Raw genomic sequence first — 20935 nt, 5'->3', positions numbered from 1 at the left:
TCCTAGTGTTTAGGAATATTCTAGGAATATTTTAGAAATTCCTGTTGTGCTCTTAAAAAAACAAATTCAATACTTCAATAACCTTTATTTAATTCCAGACCATTTTTCAAAACCTGCGTTTCAAAGAGTTTTACAGCACAAAATAAAGCCTCCAAGTCATAAAATGCAGTGATGGAAAAGAGCACTTTAGCACTTTATTTATAAAGCACTTTTAAAAGCAATAACAGGGCTGACCAAAGTGCTGCACAACAACACCAAACATAAAGGACAAACACAGGCCTGAGGATAAAACACAAACTCAAAGTGTGTCTTCACTCCCCCAGCTTATCACACCTCATCAAACTGTGATTTGCAGTGAAGGTTCCACAAAGTGGTGTCAGTGGAGAGTGGGCAGGCAGGTGACTTCTCCAGGTGAGTTATGGTGAAAGAGAGCCAGCTTTGGTTGGCAGATAAGTCCTTCCTTTAGGGGAACAATGAAAAGAAACGCTGTCTACAGCATTACGGCTGAGAGTACGACTGCAGCTATCGGTTATGTTTGTAATCAAGTATTCTATCAATTATTGCATCAACTGACATTAACACTGTGACACATTGCTGAGAATGCCAAGGCCACCCCCCCAGGTTGCTCCCCGGGCGCCCCTTGGCTGCCCCCTGCTCCATGCTGTGCTGTGTGTACTACATACTCCATGTGTGTGATGGGTTAAATGCAGAGAATGAATCTCACTGCATGTATATGTATGTGACAAATAAAGCTCTTTCAAACACAATCAGTGGTTCAATGAATTCTGCTTTCAGAGACATTTACCAACTGTGGCCACAAGATGGCAGTGATGTAAAGGATGGAAAGAAAGGCATGAGAGAAGCTTTATGGCAGAAGTCTGTTTGAGATAAAAGGAAAGAGATTCCTTTACTTTGGTATGTTTTAATTGATGTTTGTTTTTTTTTTTTTGCCTTGCTTCCTATGAAGCACTGGGTGACTTTGTACATGCAGCTTTCATGTCTATGTGAACAGGAATGTTCAGGCTTTTTACCCATTATTTTACATAGTGGTTCAAAATCTTATGGTTCCTGGATTTAGTCATGTTTCTCAGTTTTTGGATTTTGTGATTACATTTTTGGCTCCTGTTTAACTTTACTGTTATTCTCATGGTGAGCTTCAGTCTTGTGATCCTTGGTCATTACTGGTTTGGTAAACGCTGATCCTGCTTGTTAATTGAGCGACGGGGCCTTCGTATGTTACCGGTGTTGTGCGAAATTCTGTTCCCTCGTGAAACTCGTTTCCCCCTGTGTCGGGAGCGCGAACTGTAGCCAGAGAGGCGGATCCGAACCGTCTTCACGGGGCTTCTGATCGATTTCTCGGTAAAATGACACTGTAAAAGACTTGCTGGTAAATTAATTTGTTCCCATGTCATGGAGGGGGAACACAATATTTTGGATGGCTGAAATATTTGGTGCCCCCCGTGTAACTTTGGCAAATAAAGAGCAAATGTTTTCATATTCACAGGATTTGTTATTCTTGATGAGAGGAATAAATACTATCAAAGACTTTTACCGAGAAATTGATCAGAAGCGCCGTGAAGACTGTCGGATCCGCCTCTCTGGCTGCGCTCTCCCGAAACAGGGGGAACAGATTTTCACGGGGGAACAGAATTTCGCACAACACCTGAAATGTGTCGTTGTTTGACCGTTGGAGCTTCGGTGTGTCACATGATGCTTCTGTGGTCTCCAGGTTACACACGAACACCTTAACTGCGGTTAAAGTGTGGAAAGTTTAAAAAAAAAAAGATGAAGAGTGAAGAGAGGAAGAAGCTCCTGATGAAAAGCGACATCAGAGTGCAGGTGGAGAGAGGCGGAGTCACACAGACCATCAGAGGAGTCCTGAGCAGGTACAGGAAGATTCAGCTGACTGCTAACTGGTAGCCTTTTTTATCCTGTTCTCCTTCCTCCTCAGCTGTTTACACTGAGCTGAACTTCACCCTCTGGGATCTCATGGGGAGTATTTAATGATTACTGTTAATATTTATTCCTTTACATTGTTTCTGACAGTAGCATCATCACAGAGCATTTCACCTTCAACCCCTTTCACTGTATAAAGATGGAAGCAGTTTCTGGGTCTGAAAAGTCAAACCAACCCGGAGGTGCACCGAGCATTCACTCAGGGGAATTCCTCTGACCGTTCCCGGTCCATATTTCCATATTTCCATATGGAGTTACACAGTATGTGTGCTTAAAAAAAAAAATCTATGGATGCATCCCTACTGAAACCCAAAGACTGTTACCAGGCAGAACAACAGGTGAAATAATTCAGTTTTATTTATATAGCGCCAATTCATAACATCAATCACCTCAAGGTGCGTTATAATGCAAGCTACAGACCCTACAATAATACAGAGAAACCCAACAATGTGACAACCCGCTATGAGAAATCTGAGCAGAGGGAGACAAGGGACACGCTATGGGACGGAGAACCTGAGATTAATATTAATGATTAAATGCGGAGTCGTGTATAAACAAAGTGAAAAGCGGTGAATGAAAAAGAAACACTCAGTGCATCATGGGCACTCCCCAGCAGCTTAGGCCTGTTGCAGCATAACAGTGTCACCTGATCCTGCCCTAACTAAAATCTTGATCAAAAAAGAAAGTTTTAAGCCTAATCTTAAAAATAGAGACTATATAAAAACCATTTCATGACGAAGAACAAACTTTAGCTTCCTTTTGGCAAAGTTGCACTACCTACCTATACAAACAGTTTCTGTCCCACATGTAGTTTGTTCTGGGGTGGCTGTAGCTCAGGAGGAGGAGCAGGTCAGCAACTAATTGGAAGGTTGGTGGTTCGATCCCTATCTGTGTGCATACATACTGTACATCCCTAAATTTAAGCTGTCACAGCATCTCATTTTATGCATTATAAAACTTTAACCCCTGTACAGCTGTCACAAAGTGGGAAATGATCCATATCAACATCACTGTTTTTGACCAGGCTGCTTACATATTTGGATGTTTTAAGATGGGAGTCTATGGGGACCGATTCCCTATTGGAGCCTCAAGTGGTCATTGGAGGACCTGCAGAAGGAGCAGTACTCATGAAATTGGAGGCAGTGGATATCTATCATAACTCGTATCTGAACACACAGACATGACGCACACATTTTTAGAGTTTTAAAGTCGGCTGTAGTTGTGTCTGTGTGTCCAGCAGCGTGTTACAAACAGCAACAACATTCAGTATTTGCAGTCTTTTCTGCTTGCATTCGTTCATTCAATAATTCAAGTTTACAGGTGTATACAGTGGCTTGCAAAAGTATTCATACCCCTTGAACTTTTCCATATTCCATACTTTTGATTATGAGGATTTTTAAGATAGAACAGCAATGACAGTGTTTAAATATTATAATAGTTATACATGGTCATACAATAAATCCCAAATGTTCCAGGAAGTTCTTTCCATTTTTCCTTTTAATAGAATGTATTTAAATCATTGTTCCTGGTATGTTTTCATGTTTTAGATAATCTAGGACATGTTTTGACACAATATCCTGCTGGGATTTACAATACAAATCCACTCTGTCTTCTCTCTGAAACATTATTTAAAGACTAATCATCCATTCATTTATGCCAGACAGGCTATTTACAGTCGCTTGCAATACCCCTTGAACTTTTCCATATTTTGTCACATTACAACCACAAACATAAATGTATTTCACTGGAATTTAATGACCAACACAAAGTGGTATACAATTGTGAAGTGGAATGAAAATTATACATGATTCAAAACATTTTTTACAAATAAAAAACTGAAAAGTGTGGTGTGCAAAAGTATTGAGCCCCCCTGAGTCAATACTTTGTGGAACCACCTTTTGCTGCATTTACAGCTGCAGGTCTTTTAGGGTATGTCTCCACCAGCTTTGCACATCTAGTGATTGAAATTTTTGCCCATTCTTCTTTGCAAAACAGCTCAAGCTCAGTCAGATTAGATGGAGGGCGTTTATGAACAGCAGTTTTCAGATCTTGCGACAAATTCTCATTTGGGTTTAGGTCTGGACTTTGACTGGGCCATTCTAATACATGAATATGTTTGGTTTTAAACCATTCCATTGTAGCCCTGGCTTTATGTTTAGGGTCGTTGTCCTGCTGGAAGGTGAACCTCTGCCCCAGTCTCAAGTCTTTTGCAGACTCCAACAGGTTTTCTTCCAAGATTGCCCTGTATTTGGCTCCATCCATCTTCCCATCAACTCTGACCAACTTCCCTGACCCTGCTGAAGAGAAGCAGCCCCAGAGCATGATGCTGCCACCACCATATTTGACAGTGGGGATGGTGTGTTCAGAGTGATGTGCAGTGTTAATTCTCTGCCACACATAGCGTTTTGCATTTTTGCCAAAAAGTTCAATTTTGGTGTCATCTGACCAAAGCACCTTGTTCCACATGTTTGCTGTGTCTCCAACATGGCTTCTGGCAAACTGCAAACGGGACTTTTTATGGTTTTCTTTTAACAATGGCTTTCTTCTTGCTACTCTTCCATAAAGACCACATTTGTGCAGTGCACAACTAATAGTTGTCCTGTGGACAGATTCCCCCACCTGAGCTGTGGATCTCTGCATTTGGTCCAGAGTCACCATGGGCCTCTTGGCTGCATCTCTGATCAGTGCTCTCCTTGTTCGGCCTGTAAGTTTAGGTGGATGGCCTTGTCTTGGTAGGTTTACAGTTGTGTCATACTCTTTCCATTTCTGGATAATGGATTGAACAGTGCTCCGTGGGATGTTCAAAGCTTGGGAAATCTTTTTATAGCCTAATCCTGCTTTAAACTTCTCCACAACCTTATTCCTGACCTGTCTGGTGTGTTCTTTGGACTTCATGATGCTGTTTACTCCCCAATATTCTCTTAACCAACCTCTGAGGCCGTCACAGAGCAGCTGTATTTGTACTGAGATTAGATTACACACAGGTGGACTCTTTTTAGTCATTAGCAGTCATCACGCAACTTCTGAATGCAATTGGTTGCACTCAGAGAAAAGGGGGCTGATTACTTTTGCACACCACACTTTTCAGTTTTTTATTTGTAAAAAATGTTTTGGAACATGTATAATTTTCTTTCCACTTCACAATTGTAACCACTTTGTGTTGGTCTTTCACATTAAATTCCAGTGAAATATATTTATGTTTGTGGTTGTAATGTGACAAAATATGGAAAAGTTCAAGGGGTATGAATACTTTTGCAAGCCACTGTATGTACGACTACAGTGAGCCACTGAAATGTTATATTTGTGAAGTGCTGAGTTTGAAACAATGAACCAGAGAGGAAAGTGAGGCAGTACTAAGAAATGTTTGTATACGAGTATAAAAGACCAGACTGATTGTTAGGTTCGGACCACCGTTAAATAAAGAAAGACACAGAAAGCCGTAGTTGATCTTTTTACCTGCAGGGAGAGTCTCAGTCAGCCAACACGCGTGTGTGTGTGTCTGAGGGAGAGTCTGAACCTTCTTCCTGCTTGGCTCTTTTATTTTAGCATCACGTGAGTTTACACAAAGCTCAGGTAACAACATCACTCACGTCACATGATGTAATCGTGTGTGTGTGTGTGTGTGTGTGTGTGTGTGTGTGTGTGTGTGTGTGTGTGTCCTCAGGAAACAGGCGTTACCTGCTTTCCATGTGCATGTTTATGATAAACACATTGTGATACATAGAAAAACAGTTAAACGTTTATCTATTCTAACACTGATGTTTGAACTTTCGATTTGTTATATTAGTTATTGAATTTATCCCACGATGACTAAATATCTCCATCTCATTTGTTCCAATGACGGAGGCTGTGATGAATATCACGGCCTGCAGGTGGCAGCACTGTAACTTCATGTTTATGTGGGTGAACATATGCTGATCACTATCTCGTCTTTCACAGACCAGCGGGACGCTCTCGCCTCAGCAGCAGGAGGAAGCTCAGCGCTCACCTGGTGGAGGTGGGGCAGAGGATGGTGGCATTTGTGTCCGGGCTGCTGATTGCGTCTCTGTACGGACTCATGTTTCTCCTCCTGCAGAAACAGCCGCTGTGGTTCTGCGTCTATACCACGCTGGTCTTGGCTGGTCTGGCAGCGTTTGGTATGGGACTGTCAGTCAGAGTCAGGGCCAGCATCATGGTGATGCTGCCCTCCCTGTGCTCAGGTTTGCACTTAACCTAAAAACTTTGAGGGTCATTTATCTTCATTTTGTTAATGAACTTTATCTTGTTTTTATTTTATTTCATTTTATACTAGAGTAGGTACAAGTATTCCAAAAACCAGCTTTATATGCTGTAGAACACAAAAAACAGACAAAAAAAGAAAGAAAAAAAGAAGAAGGGGGAAAAAAAGGAAATCATGTGAATTCAATGAACAGAAGAATTTCAGCTTTTTATTCTTGTGGTCCCAAACGGAGCGAAAACTCGAGGTAGAGCTACAAACTGAGCGAGACAGGCTTTTCCAAACAGATTCAGATGTCTTAAAGAAAGGCAGAGCTCAGTGTGAGTTGGGGCTCCTAGGCCAATTAATGCTCCCAAACAGATTCAGGGCTCTGAGAGGTGGTGCTTAGAGTTAGAGCCCCCAAATTGAGTGAGAACCTGCAAAAAAAGCTGTAGCTCTCCACTTATGACCTTCCAAATACAAAGCTTTCAAGCAGACTTCTGAAATGGAGTTGGTGGTTACAAATAGATGTGAAAGCTTCACATAAACTAGGTACTCTAAAGGTTTTGAGTAGAGTCAGAACTCTCAATCAGATGTGGCGTTTTCAAGTAGACCATGAGCTCCTAAACAAAGCCGGAGCTTCCAAAAAGCGTTGGAGACCTCTTCTAGAGTCAGAGCTCCTAAAGTGAGGTACAACTGGAGATGGAGTAAGAACCATAAGAGTAATAAATCCAGGGCTTCCAAATATAGACAGAGTTGTTAAAGTTAAAGGTCCCAAATAGAGTTGGAGCTTTCAGATAATCAGAGCTTGTCATTGAGAGATGAGGTCCCTGATCACGCTGCCACAGTCTCCCTCCTCTCATGTTTCAGGTCACGGGAGGAACTTCATCCTCCTCACGTTTGTGTCGCTGCTGCTGTCCGGTCCGCTCAGCAACACGTTGGAGAACACCGAGCGAGCCGCCTCCAGCCTGATGTGTGGTGCTGAGCTGGCAGCCAATCAAACACAGGAACTGCTGCAGAAAGCAGCCACGCCCCTCTTCTGTAAGACCCGCCCACCTTCCCATCAGAGCTCTTAAAACTAAAACTATTTCTGCTCTTATATATTACAGCCACTAATACTTCTGAAAATACACTGCTAATATTTTTATATTTAAATTAATTTGAATTTTAAACCATTTTCAAAATATGAATTTTATTTCAGTTGCTGCCATTTGATCCAGTTTTATTAAAATAATATTGTGAGTAATAGTGTTTGTGTTGGTTTGCAGCTGCATTGGACCAAATCAGAGAGATCAGTAGGAACGCTTACGCTGTCGCAGGAAGGGTCCAGAAATTCATCGACACCATGGCAGACAACACCCGCCATGTTGGTAAGTCAGCTGTAGGCCTTTTTGACCCGTGCATACTGTTTGGGTCAAGCTTGACCCGTTTGATATTTGACAGCAGTAAAATTATTTCCTGAATCAAGGAAAAAGAGAGTTTTAGGGAGTCTTGAACCTGTGAGACTGTATGTGTCACGTCTGCGTGTATTTATGATGGAGCAGTGGTGACACAAGAACCGTCTGTGTTCCCACCATATTTACTCGGGTTCCTGCAGAGACAGGCACCTGCAGGTCTTCAAAGGCTCATGGGGGGAATCTCTAAAGTAAAAGAGCAGAGGAGTGATCATATATGGTACATAAAACGAACAGAGGTCATACACAGGGCAGAGGATGCCTTGAGAGAGGGTGCATTGATACAGACAGGAGATCCATTTATAAATGCAAACACAATGCATTTGCACCTGTGATGTTACAAAATAAAGGAAAAGGTGTCATAAGATTTAAAGCACCCGAGCTGCCACTTCAGTGAGTGTGAGTCCCACGCATGCAAGATCTCCTACCACTGCTCTGAATGGCTGGTTTGCAATAAGCAGGTTTTGTGTTCTAAGTGTTAATTAATATTGAATTAATATTGATAATTATAGATGGTAGTTAGGATGAGTTTTTACGTTATAGCGGTGAGGACAGAATTTAATGGTTGAAGTGGTTGTACATGAAATCCCAACAGTTACAGAATCTTCTTGCGATTTTCATATTAAATAAAATATAAAAAATAAAATGAGTTTTTTTTTTGTCCTAAATGAAGCTCAAAGCTTCTAGAAAGACAGCAGAGTGGCAACTTTTCCTCACTTTATTTTTAAAGTTACGCTCTTCCTCAAGGTGTCAGTCAGGAACACTAGAATAAAAAGAAGACTGATATTTTCAGTCATTTGCATTCAGCAGCTCGGCTCTGGTCTGGGACCTGCTCACTCTTATGCAAACACCGCATGCACAGAGAGCAGCGGGTATCTATGACGTCAGATAATAAGTTACATTTTTGGGTTTGATAAATCCAGATACAGCATGAAAGGAGGAGCTGGGTTGGAGGTGGGTTTTGGATGTGTAGCATTGTGCTACTGTGCTAAAGCAGCTTAAATATGAGGTAGTATGTGCACGAGGGTATTGGCTGATGTGCCTGGAATGTGGCCTGTCTGATATAATTTGGCACATCTACTGCGTTCACCATACACCTGCAGAAACTCACTACACCTCTGACCTCTGACCTTGCAGCTCGCACGCTGAGGAACGTCCTCCACTTCCTGGCTGATATCGGAGACGTCTGTAATGAAAAGCTGGGCACTCCGTTCAGGAAGTGCCAGGTGCTGTTCAAGGAAGCTCAAAGCGACTGCTCCAACCTGCTGGGGGACTTCAACTTCCTGTGTGACATCGTGGATGGCTTCCTGCCCCTCTGCAACCTGGCACGCGGTGCGTTCACTTATCCCAGTCCTTGTGTTGAGGCTGCATACAGGACGCACCTATCCAAATTACACAAGCGCTCATTTCTGAGATTTAAACATTAAAACTTGACAAAGAAACATCAGTATTTGTTTACTACAGTTTACTCTTCCAGATCCAGGAGAACAGTTTTCATCTTTATTATAATTCATTTGAGGATTTTACATAAAAAGCACACATTTAAGATATTTATTCTAAAGCAATGTCAGAGTGGCAGAGATTTCATGTTTACATCTCTTTAATTCTTTCATGCTTGGTCTCTTTTAGCTGGCGAGTTCTTTTGTATCATCCCTTCTTACGTCGCCGACCACCTGAGGAAACGTCTCGCAGCTCGTGAGTTCATTTCCTCATTATAGTTTACCATCTGCTGACGGCCTTTGCAGAGAGTCTGACTCTGTCCTCTTTCAGCTGTCATCGCAGCCTTTGAGAAGATGAAGCGCGAGTTTGAGTTTAACATCTCCGCCTCAGGTAACTTTGACCTGGATGTCAACAGCAGCCGCTCTCTGCACCAGGTTTCTCAGGACATCATGGCAGAGATTTCCTCAAACCTGCAAGTTTTTCAGAAACTGGCTGGACCGCTGGCGTACGTCGGCCTCATCCTGCTCATCTGCTCCTTCCTCAGGTCACTTTCTTTCCTCTGGACACAATCCACACACTTCACTTCATCTGTCTTATTTAGAACAGCTGCTCACTTCAGTTTCTGTGAGGCAAACACTTCAGCTACTACACAAGGTTCATACACTTCAGGTCACATAACATAGATTAAAACACTTTAATGTCATTCAGTCACACACTTCAGTTTTCTTCAGCTTTAAGTTTCACTTTGAGTCGTTCATAGTGCTTCCTTCATTAAACAAATGTTAATATTAGACAAAGATAACCTGAGTAAATACAAAATGCAGTTTTTAAATGATGATTTCATTAAGAGAACAAAGCGATCCAAAGCTGAACTGTGTGAAAATGTCATCGCCCCCTAAACCTGATAACTGGTTGTGCCACCTTTGGCAGCAAGAACTGCAAACAAGTGTTTGTCAGACATGGTGGTGGTGTGATGGTCTGGGGCTGCTTGGCCGCTTCAGGATGACTTCTGATGGAACCATAAACTCGGCTCTCTACCAGAAAATCCTGAAGGAGAACGTCCGGTCATCAGGACGATGATCCCAAACACAGACTTAAATCAGATTGAGATGCTTTGGAATGACCGTAAACAGGCCGTTTATGCGGGAAAACCCGCCAGTGTGGCTGAATTCAAACTATTCTGCAAAGAACAGTGAACCAAAGTTCCTCCACAGTGATGTGAAAGACTCACTGCCAGTTATCACAAATGTCTGACTGCAGTTGCTCAGGGCGGCACAGCCGGTTATCAGGTTTAAGGGGAAATGAGTTTCTCACACAGCGCAGGAAGGTTTGGCGAGCTTTGTTCATCATTTAATCTTCATTTAAAAACTGCATTTTGTATTTACTCACGTTATCTTTGTCTAGTATAAAAATTTGTGTGACAAATCCAAAAAAAAAAAAAGAAATCAAGAAGCAGGCAAATACTTTTCACAGCACTGTACAGGTTTTATTTATGTACACAGTTTATATGCAGCCTTCAGTTTCCTTCAGCTACACGATTGAGTTTATTTCATTTACAAATTTTATTTTATGACATCTGCACACACTCTGCGTGCTTTAGGTCACTTTAGCTAAATACAAACCACATGCTTCAACTGACTTCAGCTACACAAGGGCAGATTCAGGAAGTATTTCATAGCTTCACAGCACAACACATCTGTGCAGCAGAGAGTCATCTGTAATCTCAGCTCAGCAGTTTTATTTTGACCCCGCACTGTCTGCCACACTTTACTCTGTCAGACTGACTCAGTTAAATGTCCTCTGACACCGCTGTGCTTGTTTGTTTGTTTGTTTTTTAAGTAAATTACATTTAGAAAGCTATTTTTATTCTGTTTCATTTTGCTATATTGAGATATTTTACTTCATGGAACCACTTCATTTTATTACATTCTGCTTTTTTATGTGGCATTTAATTTCAATTAAATTTTTACTTCTTGTTTCTTTTATTGCCTCTTTAATTGAGCTCTTTAATTTTTTTAAATCTGTCTCTACACTTCAGTTGACTTTATCTGGCTGTTGCTGATGCGTGTTGGTGTGTTTGTGTGTCTGCAGGGCAGTGCAGTACAGACACAGGTATCTGCATGATATAAAATTCAACAACATTTACATCACCGCTGAGTTTAAAGACCTTAACCAAAGGTTGACCTCAGTGGGCGGAGCCTCTGTCTTTCCGATCACATGCAGAGAGGCCAAGACGTACATCACGCCACGTCAGTACATCTGTGTGTGTGTCTGTGTGTGAGAGACTAATTAGTTAATTTGTTTGTTAGCTTGTGTGCCTGACTTCCTGGTGCTGGATGATGTCGTATTTTGTGGATCAATTAATGTAGCCATTAGTAACAAAGTGAGCTAAAGGTAACTGAAGTTACTGAAGCGCCTCTCCTGCAGTGTCATTTCAGCTGACAGACAGAGAGCGGCAGGCGGTGATGGCGGGCTTGGTTTCAGTCTTCAGACACCTGATTGTAGGCAGCCTGCTGGTGGCGCTGGACTTCCTGGTGTTCTGGATTCTGGATCAGGTGCACCACCTGGTGACGGAGGACATCGTGGCCAGAGGTGAGCCAGCTCACCTGGCAAGAACAGCCCTGTATTTTCCGTGTGAGTGGTAAAGGATGTGATGTTCTGTCCCGGTAGTTCCGGTCAAGGTGGCGATCCAGGTGAACGGATCAGGTTACGCCTCAGACATCTACAGAGACCTGGTGGCCTCGTTCAACATCCTCCAGCAAAGGAACATCACCGTGATCAGCAGGAAGTGCCTGCTAGAGCCATCAGAACCAAACTACACCACGTGTTTCATTCTCGGTATGACGTCAGACAGGAAGTGACATCAAATTTTAAGTCACATTGAATTTAGGTTTATTTTTTTAGCATATATTCAGCTTTTGAATTTCAAAATTGAACTTTAAAAGAGGACAATTCACACTATATAAAGTTTAGAATGAATTCAGTGATTTAGTTTGAACCAACATTCAGGGCTGAAAAATGAAGATGTGGGAAATACCAGAAAACACTGCAGTTCCTCCAGTATCTTCAGGACTCCTATGCTAAAATATCCAACCTCACAGCAGACATAAACCTCTTTCCAGGCTGTTGTTGGCCTCTATGGATAATTCCCCACTTTATAACAACTGTATAGGAGCAGATTATATTAATAATTCATTCATTAGGACACTGGGTAGACTGAAAGCTAGGGGCGTGTCGTCTTTGACTGACAGGTGGATGGTGACACAGGCGGCTGTAGCTGCTAGCTCTCTGCAGGCTTCAGCTCCTGTAACTGGAGTCCCTGAACTGTACCTCTGGAGTGTGTTTGTGCTGTTGGAGCCTTTTGGAGCATTTTTAATGCAATTATCTGACGATTAACAGGATTTGCTGTGTGGTTAACTGTATTGTCTGGGCTTTAGTTTTGGTGAATGAAATTCTAGGATTTCAGTAATCTCTTACTTAGCACTGATTATGAATCTGAACCTCGCTGAATAAACTTACTAATTTTAGCAGAAAATGGATCCGTGATCCACCCAAATCACCCCTGAACAAAAGCCAGCAGTGATGCATGGAGCATTATCCTGCTGAAAGAGGCCACTGCCATCAGGGAACACCACTGCCATGAAAGGATACACATATGTGGTCTGAATCCGAGAACCAGTTTTTTTCCCCAGCAGAACGTGGCCTACACACACACACACACACACACACACACACACACACACACTGGCTCCACCGGCTCGCCTTCTTCCCATAGTCCATCCTGCTGCCATCTCTCCTTTCCAGGTAAACAATGGAAAAGGAAACAGAGTTCATCAGACAACGACGCCTCCTTCCCCTGCTCCAGTTCTGTGCCTATTGTAGGTGGAGGTGTACAGGGGCGAGTTGTGATCCACTTTGCGAGCTGACTCCTTTCTGTCATATCCAGGTTTTCACAGCTCGTGCTGCAGTCACTCTTATGTGGGATCTGAGCACACAGGCTGCTTCACCTGCTGTCCTTCCTTGGACAGGTTTCGGTGGGTACTAACAGGAAATATCCCATAGGGCTGACTGTTTGACCCCAAATCACACAGATCCTTACACTGCCCCTTTTTACCCTGCTTCCAGGGCATCACCTTCAAGAGCTGAATGTTCACTGTCTTAAAAATCCCACACTTAAGAGGTGCGATTGTAATGAGATAATCAGTGTTAGTTACCTCAGTCATCAGTGGTTTTAATGCTGTGGCTGATCAGTGTATTTTGTTGCTGCAAAAGTCCTGTCATAAAAATCAAAGTAAAATTCCTGAGTTCATAGAAACTTCCTTTAATGGAAACAGGCCAGTAGTAGCAGTGGGAGTGGTAGAGGAAGAGGATTTTTCTTTAAAAACTATCCAGGAATGTGGAATCTGAGTGTCAGATCGCCTCCATTGTTTTGCCTGTGGGCTGCAGACCAAGTCTGAACACGAAGATGGTTGGAAGTAAAGTTTTGAGTGACTGCTGAGAGAAGCTCTGATGACAGAGTGTCTCTGAGGCAGACCCAAAATATGACATACACGTCCTGTGTTCAGGAGCTTTAAACCCAGCTTTGACCTGCAGATGGCACACATCAGAGCAAAGAAGAAGACAGGAAGAGGTGGTCACTGCTTTCCAGAGTATTTCTGTTGAATTTACCAGGAAGTAACATAAAAGATGGGTATTATATTTTAAAAAACAAACTACTGAATGGGAGTCAGTGAAGCAGCATTTACTTAAAAGTGTTGAAATGAACAAAGGCAGATACTTCAGGCAGTCATTGACTGCAGAATATTTACATGCGATATCATTTTCAATAGTTACTTCCTCCAAAGCATCAACATGTCTATTAGACCCCACTCCTACAAGACTGCTCAAAGAAGTCCTACCATTAATTAATGCTTCAGTCTTGACTATGTACCACAGGCCTTTAAGGTGGCTGTAATTAAACCGCTACTTAAAAAGCCATCACTGACCCAGCTGTCTTAGCTAATTATAGGCCAATCTCCAGCCTTCCTTTTCTCTCAAAGATTCTTGAAAGAGTAGTAAAACAGCTAACTGATCATCTGCAGAGGAACGGTTTATTTGAAGAGTTTCAGTCAGGTTTCAGAATTCATCACAGTACAGAAACAGCATTAGTGAAGGTTACAAATGATCTTACAGCCTCTGACAGCGGACTACTCTCTGTTCTTGTCCTGTTGGACCTCAGTGCAGCTTTTGATGCTGTTGACCATAACATTTTATTACAGAGATTAGAGCTTGCTATAGGTATTAAAGGTACTGCACTGCAGTGGTTTGGGTTAGAAAAACAGTGATCAGTATCTTCCTTGTAAGAAACACTCTGAACTATTGGATGTGGAACAATGTCAGCATCTCTCCATCTGTGAAGATAACGTCAGTATTTCAGCCATGTTAGCAGGGAATTGATGAATAGTTAAAACCAAGTTGAATTTAAGCCTGTCTAACAGCCTGGAAAAACAATCATTCAGTTCAGACACAAAGAGACACCTTTATAAGGCAAATACTGACCAATCAGATTAGCAGTTTTTGTGGTTTTACTGGTTCCACTCTGTGCTGCAGGCTTCCTCTTGGGTTTGGCTCTGTTTGTGTCTCTGATCGGAGGATTCATGCAGCGCTGCAGACGGCTCATCTGTGCTTCATATCACCCTGAGCGAGAGCAGGTACACACACACACACACACACACACACACACACACACACACACACACACACACACACACACACACACACACACACACACTTCAGGTCAGGGTGTGCCCTGCCTCTCGCCCTGTGACAGGCTGCAGCCATGGATGGATGGATTGATGGAATATTTTTGTTCAAAGCTGCCCTTCAGTCATGTCTTCCATCCATCTATCCATTTTGATTGTTTGATTTAAAATCCACTGGGATGGTGTGGAGAGGAAGAACTGCAAAAAAACGAACAAACAAAAAAACTTCCTTTGTCCAAAAACTTATAGTCCTAACTATATTTTACTCCCTTGTTTATAATAGGAACTCAGATTTGAACCTTAAACCAGCTCTGAACCCTCAAACAAAAATGTCTGGCAGTCAATGTCTTGGGTTGTTTGCATTTTTTTCAAACCTCAGCTCACATTTTCTTCGAGGGTTTTGGACGACAGCCAGCCTCGTAAAGATGATGTAAACTGATCCTCTGACAACACGAGGATTAGGAGACCTGTGCCTGAGGGCAGGGGTTTTTACCTGCAAGCCCCGCGCACTCCTGCTATCAGAGTGAAGGTGTGCTGTTTCGGTGAGACGGGCAAAGAGGAAGAACAGCTGCTGCTGCGGGTGAAAGGTCACGGAGCAGAGAGGCATCTGAACAATCTGCAGAATGAAAGCGTGAGAGGAGGAATGAGGAGGCAGGTCTGAGCTCCTCACAGAGACCTGAGTGAGAGTGACAATGAAAAGTCACCTGGACCTGAGCAGAAGCTAAAATAACCTGATAAATCCTGAAACAAACAGCAGCAAACAAACGAGTCAGACACTTAAAACGTGCAGAGAGAAACCCCATTCAGTTTCATTTAAGAGAACTTTGTTTTCACAAGCCTTTCTCAGTGTTCCCCACAAAATCAAGAATCCCAGCAGTGCATTGGGCATGACGGTGGCTGTGTCCATCTTTTCTAAATACAGTCTGTGGATTTATCTGGGTTCAAATGGACTCAACTTAGACCACATGTTAGAAATGAGGCTGATGACCAAGCTGCAGTCTGCACTCACACAGTCACAAAAAGTTGCAGACGTAAATGGCTGTTTTTTGTTTCTTTTGACTCGTGCCAGTCGAGCAGTTTTCATGCAGGAGCGCAGCTCTGAGTCTGGTATCCAAGCCTGCCTAATGCAGCCATGCTTTGCTCAGTGTTGGCTTCAGATGATGGCATTTCTCTTGACCATCACAGTGTGAGCAGGTTGAACTGCAGGTTGTGCAGCCCGTGTGTCATTGCGCAGTATTCAAACCGGGAAATTTAAAAGCTAACCCTGCTAGATTTCTGCTAGACAGCTGAAAAAAGGTTTCTTTGTGCCGAGGCGCCCAACAGTTGTGCTGTCCGAGTGCAACCTGAAGTGCTTTGGCAGCTAGTTGTTGTGACACTCGTTGTTTAGATCAGAGGAACCAAAGTGTGGAAGTCTCTCCTGGACTGAGCGTCCCATACTGCCCTGCTGGTAGATCACTTTGTGATGTGAAGGCCATGTTTCTAATGTTTAGCACAAGTGTTGTGGCAAATGTTGAGAGAGTGTATCTCTCAGCGTAGCACATGTTTTATTTGCTTTGGCGGTTGCTGTTGTGACATTTCTGGGAAATAGCCTACTGCTGTAGAATGCTTTGAACTTTAATTTCAGAAAGTTAAATTCAATTAAACCTGCATGGACTTTGGTTTTCCTCTGAACTTGTTGCCGTCTGCAGTTTAGTGTCTGACTGTTTGAGGTGTGTTGCTTGTAGGCTGTGGCCATGTGAAGGACCGGACTGAGTGTTCACAGCAGGGTTATTATAGTTAACGAAAACGAACGAAATAATGAAAAATGAAATTGAAAAAACATTGTCGTTAACTGAAATAAATAAAAACTATAATTAAAAGGAAAAAACGATAACTAATTAAAACTGAATTGTGAGTTTACAAAACTAACTAAAACTAACTGAAATTATCAATAAACTGACTTTCATTTACTTTTTTTTTTTTTTTTTAAGCCTTGTGGATTGATATGAAATCATTTTTTCCGCTCTCCGAGTTTAAGCTGGGAGCGCCATCGGACAACTGTGTGAGTGCGTGCGCATGTGCGTGCGCTCATCGCGCTGGTCCGCAAAGTAATGGCTGCAATCTGCTGAGAAAGCGGCAGAGTCCCGTATGGAGGTTCTTTGAGTACAAGAGCACAGATAGAATCGAAAGTCTTGTTGTGGATGATGAAAAATGTGCGGAACATTTCTCAGTCAGGAAAAACCAGCAACATCAAAGTCCACCTGAGAAGCGCACAACGGCTACAGAAACCGCTCTGATCCTACCAGGTAACCTGGCCTGCGCCTCTGGAGAAACGGGACTACTTGTCGGGTCTATGCAGCCCAGAACGTTGTGACTAAACTGTTGCGTCCTTGTGCGTTTCCGGCTACTTTATCAGTGAGAGAATAACAATCAGCAATAGTAATCAAAGCATCAGTATAAGGACTCACAACTGTCAGCAAATTCCTGGTAGGAGACTGCTGAAACTATCGAAATAGACGTGAAGGAATAAAGAAAGTGGAGGAAAAAAAAAAAAAAAAGGGACAAATATGTTTGCAGCCAAAAAAACCCCCCGTGTTGTGTTTATCACACCTATACAGTTTCCTTATTCTGTGGCATTCTCATCATTTCTAATGCCATTAATTATGTTTTTCAATCATTTTTGCATAAAGCCGAGTTCTTACTGTGCTCAACAGGAGAGGATCCGGTTCCTCCGACAGCACATCCTGAATCAGAGGAGGGGGATTGGCAGAGCCCTGAGGAGGTCTGCAACCAGGGACAGAACCAGCGGAGGAGGAGGACGAGGACGAGGAGGAGGAGGGCGGCTTCATGCTGTGCTGATACGGTAGAAACCCCTGATTTAAAGTCATCTCCCAGAAATGCATGCAAGTTTTAGAAACTGCTGAAATTTGAAAATGTTTTACACACCGCTAAAATGTTTTAAAATTTCACTAGAGGACCTTTAACATGGATTTATTCTCCCTTTTTCTTATTTTCTCTCATTTAAACTACTGTGAAAAAGTATTTGCCTCCTTCCTGATTTCTTAATTTTTTTGCACATTTGTCACACTTACATGTTTCCGATCATCAAATTAATTTTAATATTAGACACAGATAACTTGTGTAAATACAAAATGCGTTTTTATGTTTCATTCATTAAGTGAACAAAGCTCTCCAAACCTTCCTGTCCTGTGTGAGGAAGTCATTGCCTCCTAAACCTGATAACTGGCTGTGCCGCCCTCGGCAGTCAGACGTTTGTGATAACTGGCAGTGAGTCTTTCACATCACTGTGGAGGAACTTTGGTCTGCTGTGGTTTATAAAATAGTCTGAAATTAACCACATTGGAGGGTTTTCCAGTTTCAGGTCATTCCAAAGCATCTCAGTCTGATTTAAGTCCAGACTTTGAGGCACACTACCACCACATGTCAATGTTCTGTTTATGAAATGCTGTGTTAGTTTATGCAGATGTAACAGGACTGAAACCTTCCCAAAGGTTCAGCTTTTGTCTTGTCAGTCCTCAGAATAAAGTTTTGGGGATCATCAGGACATTTGTTGGCAACTGTGAGACGAGTCTTTGTGTTCTTGTTGGTCAGCAGTCGTTTTCTCCTTGGAGCTCTCCCATGGAGGCCATTTTTGCCCAGTCTCTTTCTTATTGTTGAATCATGAACTCTGACCTTAACTGAGCCAAGTGAGGCCTGCAGTTCTTTAGATGTTGCTCTGGGTTCTTCTGTGACCTCCTGGATGAGTCGTCGATACGCTCTTGGAGTCATTTTGGTAGGCTGGCTGCTCCTGGGAAGGTTCCCCACTGTTCCAGGTTTTCTCCATGTGTGGATAACGGCTCTCACTGTGGTTCTCTGGAGTCTTTGGCTTTGTAACCCTTTCCAGACTGATAGATGTGACTTTGTTTCTCAGCTGGTTCTTTGGATCGTAAAGCTTCACTTTTCTGTTAAAGGGATCTCCTCACTCAGCAGGTCTGCAGTAGTGAGCAGAATAGATCACCTTTAACTGGTTTCATGTTACAAAAGTTTTTTCTCTGATTACAATAATAACACAGTTGGTATTATTCATTACAATTAAGGGACCAATCAGCTGACAGCTATTTTTTCCCCTTTCCAGCTGCAACACTAACATTAGCTTTCTCATTAAAGTAGCCCAGGATCAGAATCGACAGGATGTGATCTGAATGTTTTCATGAATCTGTGTCAGCTTACCTGGAGGAGCTCACCTGTCTGACCTGCTGGGCCTGTCAACACCTGACACCTGTCTGGTCTGTGGAGAGGTGCTGAAGCTGCATGATGTGAACACGATCATCTGTGATGCCCCACACTGTTCAGGTAAACCCACTGTGAGCACGCGTGAGGTAATACTCGCAGGTTACAGTCCATCACTGTCTCTGTGCAGTTGGTCAGGAACACGTGGCAGTCACACGATGTGAGATTAAAGCTATTCTGATAGGTTTGTGTTTGTGTCATTTGGATATTGCAAGGTGTCCAAGATGCTGACTCACTATGATCCACTGCACTGAATAAAACTGTCCCGTCTGTTTTATTTGGTGAAATAACCTTTTAATGTGCATGTGGCACCTGTACACGTCAATAATGAGCTCATTTATAAAACCTCTGGATTTTTTGGAAAGCAATTTTAGCTGAAGAGGTTAAAAAAAGAAAAAAAATCGCTGCTATCTCTGACATTTGAGGAATCCATCCATCGATGTTCTGCTGCTTCTCTCAGCAGGATTTATGTTACACTGATGCACGATGCATTTTAAAATGGTAATTTCTGTCTGTCAGTCTACACATAAAACCCCTAAATGATAAAGTGATAGCCTGGTAACACTTTATTTCCAGATAGGTCATGCACAGTGAGCCGATTCTTAGTAAGTGTTTTAAAAAGTAGTAAAATTTGCATCACGAATGGAAGAAAACTGTTCTCTGCATGCTGTTGTTGCTGCTCTTAGGTCTGAGTTTTTACGAGCTGTCGCTGTTTTTTGCAGGCGCGTACTGTCGGCCGTGCTTCCAGAGTTTGGGAAATGCATGTGTCATCTGCTTGCGACCTCTGACCTTCCAGGAAGACAGTGAGGAGGAGCTGTGAGACACACATTCATCCACATCCACCCACCCACGTTAGTCTGATTGGCTAATGACTAAGCAAGTGGTTCCACAGTCAGACCCACCCCCCACTCATCACATCTGTTTTGTTGAATCAAAGATGGCGACAGTGGAAATGTTCATCTCGAGGCTTCAAAACCAGACTTTAGGATACTGGTATAGCTCACTGGACTGAGCAGAAAACCCATATACCATAAGGCTATTGCAGAGGCCTGGGTTTGCATGAGCCCTGAGGCAATTTACTGTGTGTCTTCCCCCTGCTCTCTGTCTCCATAAAGACTAAAAAGCCACCTACTCCCAAAAAACAGAACTTGGGATGATGTCACAGTAGCCACTTCCACGTCTTTTATACTGGCTATTTTGTTTTGTTGTGTGATTTTTTTTTTAAATAAATAATTTCATAAATATTTGCAACAGTTTCAATTACTTTTTAATTTCAGATTGAACAAATTTGCTTTAAAGCAAACACGCACATTTCTAAAGGACCTGAAACCTTTGCTAGGGTTTTACTGGTTCTGCTCATTTAAAGGAACCTCTACAGCTTCTTCTGCTGGCTCTTCAACCAACTAAGCATCCTCCTCTGCTTTCATGGTCATAATGTTGTTTCATCTCCCTGGGTTATGCTGGTCTTTTTAGGAGCAACAGTATCATGTTTTGGGGTTTGATTACAGTAACCCTGAAATGGTCCGATCACTTGCTTGTTTTTGTTTTATTTTGGTGTGTGCATGATATGCTAAGACAAGAAAGTGCAGTCTCTTCTTATTTTTTCACTTTTGTTGGAACTTGCTGGCTTGTATTCTGATTCTATATTACAAGGGTGAACTGTTTTCACAGCGTCAGCGGGAATTTAAAATTCTGCCTGAGGTACTCTAGATAAGATATTGTCCTTGCTGCCCATGAGGCAGCTTAGAAACATTCTACTTTATATCACTTAAACCCAGGTAGGCTTGATGGCTCTGACCCCTCATCACCAGTATGTCCTCACACTGTGTCATTGATAGATCACATCACTGCTGCCTTCGATCCTTCAGTATTCACTTCAT

At 42.5% G+C, this 20935-nt stretch overlaps 1 protein-coding gene across 4 annotated transcripts; it reads left to right on the top strand.

Annotated features, from left to right (window-relative positions):
• Positions 1-1692: 1692 nt before the first annotated feature.
• On the top strand, positions 1693-20262 carry dcst2 (DC-STAMP domain containing 2). Of its 4 annotated transcripts, none has more exons than XR_004021270.1 (14): positions 1693-1886; positions 5896-6155; positions 7022-7192; positions 7420-7521; positions 8743-8937; positions 9235-9300; positions 9376-9589; positions 11137-11294; positions 11473-11637; positions 11716-11883; positions 14635-14735; positions 17480-17628; positions 18936-19118; positions 19778-20262. XR_004021270.1 is itself a non-coding variant. In XM_030751724.1 (14 exons), the coding sequence occupies exons 1-14, from the start codon at positions 1786-1788 to the stop codon at positions 19873-19875; spliced, it is 2064 nt and encodes a 687-aa protein (XP_030607584.1). In that variant the 5' UTR covers positions 1693-1785; the 3' UTR covers positions 19876-20262. The 4 variants fall into 4 exon arrangements, 2 of the variants coding, with proteins under 2 accessions (XP_030607584.1, XP_030607583.1); XR_004021269.1 differs by having other exon boundaries at positions 18933-19118; XM_030751724.1 differs by having other exon boundaries at positions 9388-9589; positions 18991-19118.
• The last annotated feature ends 673 nt before the right edge of the window (positions 20263-20935 follow it).

The sequence above is a fragment of the Archocentrus centrarchus genome, chromosome 17 (assembly GCF_007364275.1).
Source record: "Archocentrus centrarchus isolate MPI-CPG fArcCen1 chromosome 17, fArcCen1, whole genome shotgun sequence".
Lineage (NCBI taxonomy): Eukaryota > Metazoa > Chordata > Actinopteri > Cichliformes > Cichlidae > Archocentrus > Archocentrus centrarchus.
This window is presented reverse-complemented; position numbering and strand designations above follow the sequence as displayed.